The 10,415-nt window shown below is 39.4% G+C and overlaps 3 protein-coding genes across 8 annotated transcripts in view; 2 read left to right on the top strand and 1 right to left on the bottom strand.

The window, feature by feature from the left end:
- Nucleotides 1-2,696, top strand: part of LOC107084246 (cyclic AMP-responsive element-binding protein 1-like) — a 9,706-nt gene extending 7,010 nt beyond the window's left edge. For all 6 annotated transcript variants that reach the window (XM_015373994.1, XM_015373992.1, XM_015373997.1 and 3 more), the window contains 2 exons: nt 1,138-1,291; nt 1,378-2,696. In XM_015373994.1, coding sequence (XP_015229480.1) covers nt 1,138-1,291; nt 1,378-1,522 — 299 coding nt within the window. In that variant the 3' untranslated portion in view covers nt 1,523-2,696. The remainder of the gene's footprint in view (nt 1-1,137; nt 1,292-1,377) is intronic.
- A 728-nt stretch (nt 2,697-3,424) lies between these two features.
- mettl21a (methyltransferase like 21A) lies at nt 3,425-7,054 on the bottom strand. The gene is made up of 3 exons (XM_015373957.1): nt 6,705-7,054; nt 6,510-6,621; nt 3,425-4,130 (listed from the first exon to the last, which is right to left on the bottom strand). The coding sequence occupies exons 1-3, from the start codon at nt 6,849-6,851 to the stop codon at nt 3,733-3,735; spliced, it is 657 nt and encodes a 218-aa protein (XP_015229443.1). The 5' UTR covers nt 6,852-7,054; the 3' UTR covers nt 3,425-3,732.
- Nucleotides 7,055-7,621: 567 nt separating this feature from the next.
- LOC107084224 (cyclin-Y-like protein 1) overlaps nt 7,622-10,415 on the top strand; it is a 10,081-nt gene continuing 7,287 nt past the window's right edge. Inside the window, exons 1-3 of the mRNA XM_015373953.1 lie at nt 7,622-8,463; nt 8,541-8,615; nt 8,693-8,727. Coding sequence (XP_015229439.1) covers nt 8,304-8,463; nt 8,541-8,615; nt 8,693-8,727 — 270 coding nt within the window. The 5' untranslated portion in view covers nt 7,622-8,303. The remainder of the gene's footprint in view (nt 8,464-8,540; nt 8,616-8,692; nt 8,728-10,415) is intronic.

Genomic DNA, 10,415 nt, shown 5'->3' with positions numbered 1-10,415 from the left:
TTTATTTATAACTATAACTATTTTTGAAAAATAGTCGCTGGAGGGGTCTGAAAAGTCACTGAGTTGGCAACACTGCGCACCTGCAGCGCTGGTTCACTCTGCCTTATTTTTTTTTTCTTCCCCCGTTTCAGTCAAGTGGATGTGATGACGGCGGCGGCGGATGACGCATTAATTGCGCGACACAACTAATCGATGATGAAATTCGTTGCCAACGCTTTTAAAAGTCGATTTTTATCGATTCGTTGTTGCAGCCCTAATAGAATCATTTGCAAAACTGATCATTCACAGCTATTACTTGACAAATTCCTCTAAAAACAGCAGCAGCACCAAGCAATGGCAAAAAAATCTTTCCTTCTTTACTGTTTTTCTCATGGAAAGATATTTTTATCCAAACAAACATCTGGTATGCATCCAACAGCTTATTATTCTGCTAAAAGCTGCTTCCTTTCTCCTATTTACGGTACTACAGCACAGCCGTATTTGGGAACGGTACCTTTGCTACCTCTGCTCCTGTCTTCTGTCCATCTAATACTGGTCTGCATCATTGGATTCTGTATTCAACAAATGGTTATATAGATATGCTACTGCGTCCTCTGGCATTTTTTCTACTTGGCTTTATATATATAATGATCTGAAAAAGATAAAACCTGTGATTTTTGTCTTTTTAATACCAAATATATAGCAGCATTCCAAATTTTAAATTTCAAGAATAAATTCCAAACTTTCTAAATAAGCACAGTAGGAGTTTGCTACAATAAAAATACAGAACCACATAAAGATAGCTTTCAAATTCTGTGTATGAAGTTTCTGTATTTTTATTTTAATGAATAGTTAATTTTTAATATATATTTTTTGTAATTTTTAATGTTTTAATACAAAAAATAATATATTTTTTAATAGTTATTTGTTTTTTTATTACTTTCTGTAATTTTTTTGGGGGGTTTAATTCTTTCCATATATAGTTTTCACTTTTAGACAGTGCGACTCCGCCTTAAACTTCTAGGATTATCCGAGGGAAGAACTTGAGTTTGGTGAAAACGAGCAAAGCGGCCATCAAGTTATTCTTCTCCCTTAAAGAACGTTAAAGTTTTACATCCACTGCAAATACCTAAAACTCCTTTTTGTTTTTTCCATCAGCTGCTTCAGGCGATGTCCAGGCCTACCAGATCCGGACTGCTCCGACCAGCACCATCAGTCCAGGGGTAGTCATGGCAACCTCTCCCGCATTGGGATCATCAGGAGGTACAGAGGAAGTAACACGGAAAAGGGAGGTTCGACTGATGAAGAACAGGTGCTCCTTCTCTTTATCCCTTAAAAAAACTAAATTACTAGTTTACTTGTGAACGGATGTGATGATGTCATCTGCTCTGATTGTAGGGAGGCAGCCCGGGAATGTCGCAGGAAGAAGAAGGAATACGTTAAGTGTCTGGAGAACCGGGTGGCCGTGCTGGAGAACCAGAACAAAACCCTCATCGAGGAACTCAAAGCCCTCAAAGATTTGTACTGCCACAAATCGGAGTAGAGGGGGGAGGAGGAGGGGTCCCCATGTACAGAGACTCAGCTCAGAGCCACGCATCCAGAGGCCACGCCTCCTTTTCTACTTCCCCCGCTTTCTAAAAAAAACAAACAAACCCAACAAACTGCTGATTAATCTGAGCAGGAATCACTGGGACAGAATTAGCCCCGCCCCCCCATTGGTTCCCCTAGAAACAGAGGACATTTCCAGGAAAGCATTCCAGTCACTGGTGTCCCAGTTTAAACTGGGACAGAATCACCAGCAGAGGATGGATGAGGGGGGGGTGTATTTGACCTGTTACCCTGAACTGGAGGTGGGATGCCATGTTTTTTTTTTTTTTTTCTGCATTAATCTGCCTTTTTATTTACTTTTTAGGACAAACGGCTAAACATGAACTCAGCTTTAAACTCAGTATTAAAACCTTTGTTGTTTTTTTGTTTTGTTCTTAAAGGAAAATTAATCTATTCAGTTTTTAAAAAGACTCATAAACAGAATAAATCAGGGTGAGAAAGTAAAGATGTTTGCTAACTTAGGAGGCAGAAAGCGGTTATTCTAGATGAGTTTTTCTTCTTTTAAAAGGAAAGTGAATCTAAAAAAAATGTGCTCACTTTTATTTTTGCTGTATTTAGTTGTTTTATTAAACAAAAGTAAGCATGTCGGGTTAAAAATGGCTTTTATACATATGAACTTAACGGTTGGCAAGAGTTTTGAAAACAGGTTCTGATTTTGACGGAAAAAACTGAGAAATTGGGGCAAGTTCGAGAAAAATGGGGAAAAATGTACAACTTAAAGAAGCGCTAATGTTTTTTTTTTTTTTACTAAATCCATTGATTGAAACATTTGCTGCTAAAACCTAGTTTTAAAATATAAACAATTAGTGAAGGTGCAGCGATATGAAAATCTGGGCCAATATTTCTAGATACAAACTGCACTGCCTCACTGTCACATGAACGGTCCCCGTTCCACTGATTGGACCGGTACCGATATTTTCAAACAGTCCAACATTAGAGCACCAATTTTAACACCAATAAATCCTAAATCCCACGGTTTTAAAGGGGTCATTTCTGTTATAAACAACCTTTTAGCGAACAATATGCCTCGGTTTTTGGGGAATATGGGGGGAAATCTGTTCCATTATTGTTGCAAGCAATATATACAAGTTTTTTAAAAGTAAAATAATAAAAAAAAACATCCAGAGATTAAGTTTTTATAAACTTTATAAAAAAAAAAAAATTTCAGCTAAACTTTTTTCTTTCTTACAAATGTTATAAGTTAATATTTTATTTTAGCTGAGATTTTACCTACGGTAACATTTCTCTTTTTCCAAGTTTATTTTTACACATTGCATTGAATTTTGCTCTACTGTTCTAATTTATATTTTCACATTTTTGTGTCTTGGATGAAGTTTTACAAACTACAATAACTGCGGTTTGCATTTTACAGATCACATTCTCTTCACTTTGAGCCCAATACAAACACCCGCCTTTGACCAATAAAAAAAGTTGTTGCTAACGCTGATGCGGACCAATAGAAACGCTTCTTCTCTCACGCTCCCAGAAGACAAGAGAATGTGAAATGTAGAACCCAATTCCATAAACACTGTCTGGAAAAGGGAAAATTGAAAATATAAACGCGGTTTACCAAAAGTTTTGAATATGAATATTAAAAAAAACAGCAAATTGAATCTCAAAGCCTTATTTTTTTTTTATTCCATTTACAATTTTTTTTTTTTTCTTTTGTTTGCAACAATAATGAAACAGAATCCACTCCATAGGGGAGGAGCTATACGTATAGCCCCTCCCTCCCATATGGGAGTCTGTAGGTAAACAAAGCAGCGTTTGCACTTTCTTTGCTTTTGCAATCCTCCAGTCATTTCACAGAGCTCATAAAGCTCAGGCTGCTGCCTGTTGTTCCTCCAAAGGGTTGAAACAAACACTTTTAATAATTCCTGAACATGGATTTGGTCTGAGGCGATTCCAGCGCCTGAAAACGGGAATATAACGTCTGACCAAATCATAGGAGAGAACGCAGCTCATCCAGGATGCCATATTGTACTCTTATGTATAGTCATGAAATAGTTTGCTTTTTCTTACATTTTTATTCACGTTTTTCTAAATGTCGACTTGTACATCTGTGCATTTATGTTAGAGCCATATAAAAGAGATTTTTGGCAGCTGATGATCGTGTTCCTGGTCTTTTTTTTATTTAAAAAGTTGTCATAAATCCCTCCTTTTGGGCGGCCTGCGTGCCTCGTACACGTGGATGTCCCTGTCTTTGTCGTAGTGGACCTCCTCCACGGAGAAGCGGCCCCTCAGCATGCTCAGGAAGTCTGTGTCCCGCTCGTAGCGGATCTTACAGGCCAGTAAGACGATGGTGTTCTCTGAACAGAGATGCTCTAAGGTCTGCAGAAGGGATGGAAACGTCTCCTCCAGGTAAACGATGTCGGCACCCAGAACCAAATCGAATCCTCCCTGTGGGAAACGCTGCAGGCCCTGACCCCAGGTCAGTTCTGAGACCACCACCGAGGAGCGGGATTCTGGGGGCAGGTTGGCTTCGACGTTGGCTGAGAGGAGCTCCAAGGCAGGCTGCCTGTCAGTGATGGTCACATTGGCACCTGAGAATAGGAAAAAAAACTCATTTCCTGATGTTTGAAGGTTGTTTTTTTTAAATATCAGCATCAGAACAGGAGGCTTATTAAAAGCCAGGCATTTATTTAGACGCCACAATGGTTTAACAGCTGCTACGCCTTTTTTTTTTCCCCCCATTAATCAACCACTAATGAAATTATGCTAACTTAAAGGTACGGCTATAAGTTTCACATAAAATCTATTTTTCTAAAATCAGATATCCATAGAATGTCCAGGGATGTAGAGTAAAAGTAGTGATTTAGTTTAAGAAAATGATATAGTTTGTAAAATGTGTTACAAATATTGATTGTAGTAAATATTTACATCTGGTTATAGATGGACTGAGAGCGATTACTGAGTGCTGCTTTATTTTTTAACAGATATTTACTCCTAAAATGTAAACATAAAAGGTTTTAATGTTTCAGTCAGATGAGAAAATTGTTGCTATGTTTGCAGCATCTGTGTCTGACTGCTAATTGAGTTCTGGATTGGGTTGATTTATATAAAAGAAAACATTTAGATCAGCGAGTGTTAAGTAGCAAGATGAAAAAAATTTACTTTTTTTTTTTATTAAATCGCAACACAGCAGCCAAAGAAGGACCGGTTGTAGGTGAAGCTTTTTTTCCACTTAAAATGGAATAGAGATATTTTTTTAAAATGTTGAAATGTAGAAATAAGGAATGTGGTCAAGAGGTATTTAAATTACTTTTTTAAAAAGTTTTATTTAGTCCTAGAAGCATTGTTCATCCTTCCTTATGCATCGGGTAGATTTACAAGGAAGAAGCAGCTCTGGATGAACCAAAGTGGAGTATTTTTTTTTTCCAGATCTTTTGGGGGTTTTCCAAAAAACTTTGGTCTCCCCAAGTTGAATCAAAAGTTGTTCATAGAAAACAATTTAGCATAATTCCATGATCTTAAAGGGGAACACCTTTTTTTTTTTTTGTTTTTTTTACATTGGCCCCTTGATTGTACGTTATTCCATCATGTTCTACTCACCCATATGAGTTTTGTGTCATTTGGAGCCGTTCTGAAGATATTCTGTTAGGTTATATCCAAGTAACGTCTTCCTATGGGCAACGACTTGAAGGCACAAACTAAACTGTTCATAATTTATTCTTTATGGTACGCCGGCATTCATAACATGTGGGCGAATAACTGTCCCCCAGACATCCGCGGTTATATTTTTTAAACAAAGCGAAGTGTGTATGATGTCATCAGTCCGGCCTGCAGCTGCACAACACAACTGATGGTCCCAACCCCATTTATAAGGCAAGAAATCCCACTTTTTATACCTGACAAGGGCCACCTGTGAAGTGAAAACCATTTCAGGTGACTGCCGCTTGAAGCTCATCAAGAGAAAGCCAAGAGAGTGTGAAGCAGTAATCAAAGCAAAAGGTGACTACTTGGAAAAACCTAGAATATTTTCAGTTGTTTCACATCTTTTTGTTGAGTATATAATTCCACATGTGTTAATTTTTAGTTTTGATGCCTTCAGAGTGAATCTACAATGTTCATAGTGTTGAAAATAAAGAAAACTCTTTGAATGAGAAGGTGTTTCCAAACTTTTGGTCTGTACTGTATATATATAAAAAAACACAATAAAAATAAAAAGCTGCCATATGTGAATGCACTCTATATACTGTTTATATCCGAGGCACCTTTTTCTTCCTTTGGCACCTTCTTCTTCTCCTTTGACTATTTGAGCTGACGTAACGAGTACATTTCTCCTCTGTGAGATCAACAAAGTCAATCAAAAACAAAAAATAAACATCTAAGAAAATAGCAACATTTATTTTCTGGTTTTATTAATTTTTTATATATATGTATATTTCAATTTACAAATAGTTTTCTTTAGAACAATATTGGAACAAAATTCACTCCCTAAAAACTTTGATCTGGGATCAAATAAAAACTTTCCGTAAAAGTCAGTAATATAACAATAGTTATTATTATGACATACAGACACAAAAAAAGTAATGTTTTAATGAAGCAACATTAGAATGAAGCCAACCTGATTAAACTAGATATTATAGTGTGTTTTGTTTTCCAGAAACAGAAGCTCAAGCTTAGAGCTGCAATCATTGAGGCTAAAACAAGCTATTTAGTTTTATGATTCTGTAGAGAAGATTAGTAGAAAAACTTCAGTTATTTAATGAAAATAAATTATTCTGGTAAATTATGAAAGAAATTTTCATTTAACATGCTTATAAATTTTTTAAATATGAAAAACAAATATTTTCACAATACTTTTTTAATTAACCGTCTAACAGAAAAGGTTATTGACAACAAAAATATAATTGCAGTAGTTTTATTCCTTTTAGATTCTAAATATCGGTGTTGGTACCGGTCCAATGAATCAGACTGACCCATCAGTGCTGCAACAATCCCCACCAGTCCGGTCCCAGCTCCCAGTTCAATGGCCTTCCTCCCTTTTAGCTCCACGGCCCCCAGCTCCAGGTACATGCACAGAACTACTGCCTGAGGAGAAAAGCTTTATATTTAGATTTTCCTTTCTTATTGTAGCAGATTTATCCCCATCCAGATGGTAGTGAGCCACTCACCGCATCCCAAACAACAGCGGCCACCCCCAGCCTCCTCCAGTCCTGAACCAGACGGAGCTCCTGGTTAGCGAACCGGAACTGAGCTGAGGAACTGTGGAGTTTGGAAAGAGCTGGAAGCGGGTTTTCCTCATAGGGAACCAGAGCCATGTTCTACAATAACACCTACAGCTTTCATAAAGCTAAAAGCTACTTATACCCACTAGTAAACTTCCGTCTTTAAAAAAATTATTAATTTCAATTTTTTTCAGCAGCAATTTCAAAAAGAAATATTGGTTTAACTTCGCAACAACAAAAAAACACACAAAAATGTCCCATACTACTTTAAACCAACGCATCCGGGTTTTTTTCCCCCGTCGATGGAGCAGTTGGCCAATCACGTAAGAGCTTCAATGCTACTGACCAATGAGAAACCGTGTTTTTGTGAGGTTGTCCGAGAGGCGTGTTGTCCTGGTGAAATCAATTAGCTTCCAGACTGTTTGGCTTCCGTTCGATCGGCGGCGGGGTTTCAGAATAAAAGACAAAGATACAGAGAACCAACCTCCAGATCAAGCTGTAGTTTGTATCCTTATAGGAATATAGTGGAACCGAATGTAGAACTTAATGCTTTCTCCCAGAGCAGAGGAAAATAAAGTACAAAAGAAATAAAATTTGTTACACAATTGCTAAAATGTTAAATATTTTGTATCATGTCTGCACGCATTACTTGTTCTTTATTTAGGCAGTTAATATTTCATTTTCTCTGTGGCTCTGGAGCCAAAGGTGGCAGACTCCTAATCTTAATAATCACTAACCAGTGGCTTTTTTTAATTTTATTTAATTTTTTTTTACCTTTATTTATTTTGTTCACCAGTAAGTTTGGCTCTTGTTTTGAAATGCAACTACCGGAAGCTTCCGCTCAACGTCGCTACGCCGCGCCGCTGTGACGTAGAGGACGTCTCTCCTGCAAATGCGACGAGATAGACATTTAATACTGTCTTTCTTCCCGTACTCTCACTTCTGTTTGGAGGGTTTTCCAGCTGTTGGATCCGTGTTTTTATCCCCCGTGGGTCAGCCCGGGACTGTGTTGGATCCTTTCGGCTGCCGCGGAGATGGATTGATCCATTAATCCAGGCGGAAAGGGGGGGAGAAGAAGCAGAGCCGAGCCTGGAGAGAACTGAGCGTTAGCCGGATAGCCATGGAGGCAGTCAGAACAACCCGGGAATGTTGTGTCACTAAAAACTCCGCGTTGTTCAATCGGATCAGATTCTAAATCTTTATTATATTGTGAAACTGTTGGTTTCTTCCACGCAGATCCTGCAAAACTGCGTGCACGCGCCCTGAATATGTCAACCGTCTGTGCAAACTATACAGAGACCTTAATAGTTACTCCATACATCTCTTCCTGCAGCCTTAAATTCCAGTTTTCACAAACTTTAACCCCATAAAACTGATTTAATGTGTAGAGTTGGTATGTGTTTTTAAGCATACCCCCTCCCTCCTCTCCACCCTTAAAGGTTTAACTTGAACTTTGACCCCTGGACTGCAGGCTGTCAGCAGGAGGCCCAGCTGTAGTTATATGGGAAGCAGCTCTGGCTGCAGCAGGGCAGCAGTAGGTCAGCAATGGGAGGCTCTGTGTCCTGCTGCTTCTCTCCGGGGGAGAGTCCAAAGCTCCACAGGAGACACGTGGACCTGGATGAGTGTCCCATCACCACCACAGAGGACGTGAGCGAGGACACCGGGACTTACCTGCAGCACATCAGCGACAGAGAGCTGCCTGACGGTCTGTTCGCCTCACAGGCGGTGGGAAGACCCTTTTTGCTGTGTTGTTAGATTAAACAAAATGTTTTCTTCCAACAGAGCTGGCCCAAGAGGCGAACCCTTCGGACCACCCCAGAGCCAGCACCCTCTTCCTCAACAAGTCCCAGACAGATGGTGGGTATGCCCCCCCATCTGTGACACTCACTTACTGTTGCATTATTGGTCTGATTTATTGCGTCTTCTCATTCCAGTGCGCGAAAAAAGGAAAAGCAACTACATGAACCATGTAAGTCTACATTGGTTTAGATTCACAGCACCAAAATAAAATATTCAGTTTAAATAATTAAACTTCTACTGCTTTCTATCAACATTAACTAAAGAATAAATTGCAAATGTTCTCTTTTAGATCAACAGTTTTTAATAAAAATACAAAAATAAAAATTTGAAATAAGTTTTTTTTACTAGGATATAAAAGGTCTCCAACCTGGTAACTGGCTGTAAGCTTTCATAGAGCCTGGTTGTTCAGGGTGATGAAGGAAAGTTGCCTTACACCATCACATCTGATGGTTAAGCACAGCGTCGTCTGCATAAAGTCAAATTAATGATGACTTTTGTTCTGGCGTCTCATTTTTTGTTTTTCGCGCTAAACGTAACTCCAGTAAAAAAGTCTCCACAATGGGGTACTGTTGCTTATTGCGCTCTTTCACCCTACATCACAATCACATCCAGTCCCTGATTGGTTGATGCCATCAAGACAAAAAAAAAAAAATTGACATTCTATCTCCATTGAACATCCATCCCAAGTGTCGTGTCGCTAACACATGGCTGGAATTGCCTAAATCAAACACAGGGCATCTCTAGAAACGTGCACCTTGTGCTCGCCAGTGCATGGGATTAACATGTAAATGTATTGCTCCTGTTGTGGAAGAAGCATTTGGTTTGAACGCAGCATAAATGGCTGCACATCCTTTTACGAAATTGTAGCTTTGCTTTCGTCATTGGCCTTTTTTTTCCATTTTAGTCAGTTGGTTTGGGCCTTGGATCTTTGCCACAGATGCCAAATTTTCCTTGATTGAAATGCCACAATGTAAAAAAGAAAAAAAAAAAAACATCAAACAGAACCTTAATAATGGTTAGCAAATGGAGAGAGTGGTGATGAATAAACTTTGTAATCTGAAGGGATGGCTGATACATTTGTGAACGAATGACAAACTGCTGCGCGTATTGTCCAATACAAGAGAAGAAAAACCGTGATAATATCCAGCCAACGTATTGATCAACTTCTAGGACCAAGGGGCGACAGTGGCGTTGGATGTAGGAGTTTGCCCTGAAATCGAAGTAATGACGGTTCAAGCCCTGGTGCCGACTTTCAGTGTCGTGTCCTTGGGCAAGACACTAAACTTGCATGCTTCTGTCACTGCTGAATGTAGTGTAAAGTGCTTTGGTCAAGTCTCCTGACTTGAAAAAGCTCTATATAAGTACAGGCCATTTTACCATTTACCAAATGTGAAATGTGAAACCTTGTGAAATGGCTGATTAAGGCCAAGAGGAAGGGATCCAGACCATATCAGGAAAATTCGCAACACCATAACATCTCCCAAGCCCCCACAAAGGCGGCGGATTCACTGCCTGGCCGTACCCTTCGCCACAGACCTCCAGTCTCCACCGACTCAGCTTAGGGCAGGCATAACCTGCACAGTTGATTTTTCATTCAATTTGACTAAGCGGAGTTTGAGCTTCATTGTGCATCGTGTATACAGGGGGCTAATGAGGGACGATAGCCACTCACGCCTAGCCTGGGTGCCATTCCGAACTTAGTCCCACCCACAACGTTTGAGGTCGGGAAGTTCGGTCTGGCATTGCTCAACAGTAGCGCGAGTTTGCTCGCACAATATCTGGCGGGCCAATCAAATTGTCAGGGCGGGCTTTATATGATGATGGACAGATGATCAACAGTAACGTAATCAACCACGT

Source organism: Cyprinodon variegatus, unplaced genomic scaffold, assembly GCF_000732505.1.
Source record: "Cyprinodon variegatus isolate N-32 unplaced genomic scaffold, C_variegatus-1.0 Scaffold95, whole genome shotgun sequence".
Taxonomy (NCBI): domain Eukaryota; kingdom Metazoa; phylum Chordata; class Actinopteri; order Cyprinodontiformes; family Cyprinodontidae; genus Cyprinodon; species Cyprinodon variegatus.
The sequence above is the reverse complement of the archived record's forward strand: the minus strand, read 5'-3'. Positions and strand labels throughout refer to the sequence as shown.

Coding starts and splice junctions, on each gene's coding strand:
- mettl21a (XM_015373957.1), bottom strand. CDS start 6,851: ATGGCTCTGGTTCCCTATGAGGAAAACCCGCTTCCAGCTCTTTCCAAA. Junction 6,622..6,704: donor CCGCTGTTGTTTGGGATGCG/GTGAGTGGCTCA, acceptor TTTTCTCCTCAG/GCAGTAGTTCTGTGCATGTA. Junction 4,131..6,509: donor GATTGTTGCAGCACTGATGG/GTCAGTCTGATT, acceptor TCCTATTCTCAG/GTGCCAATGTGACCATCACT.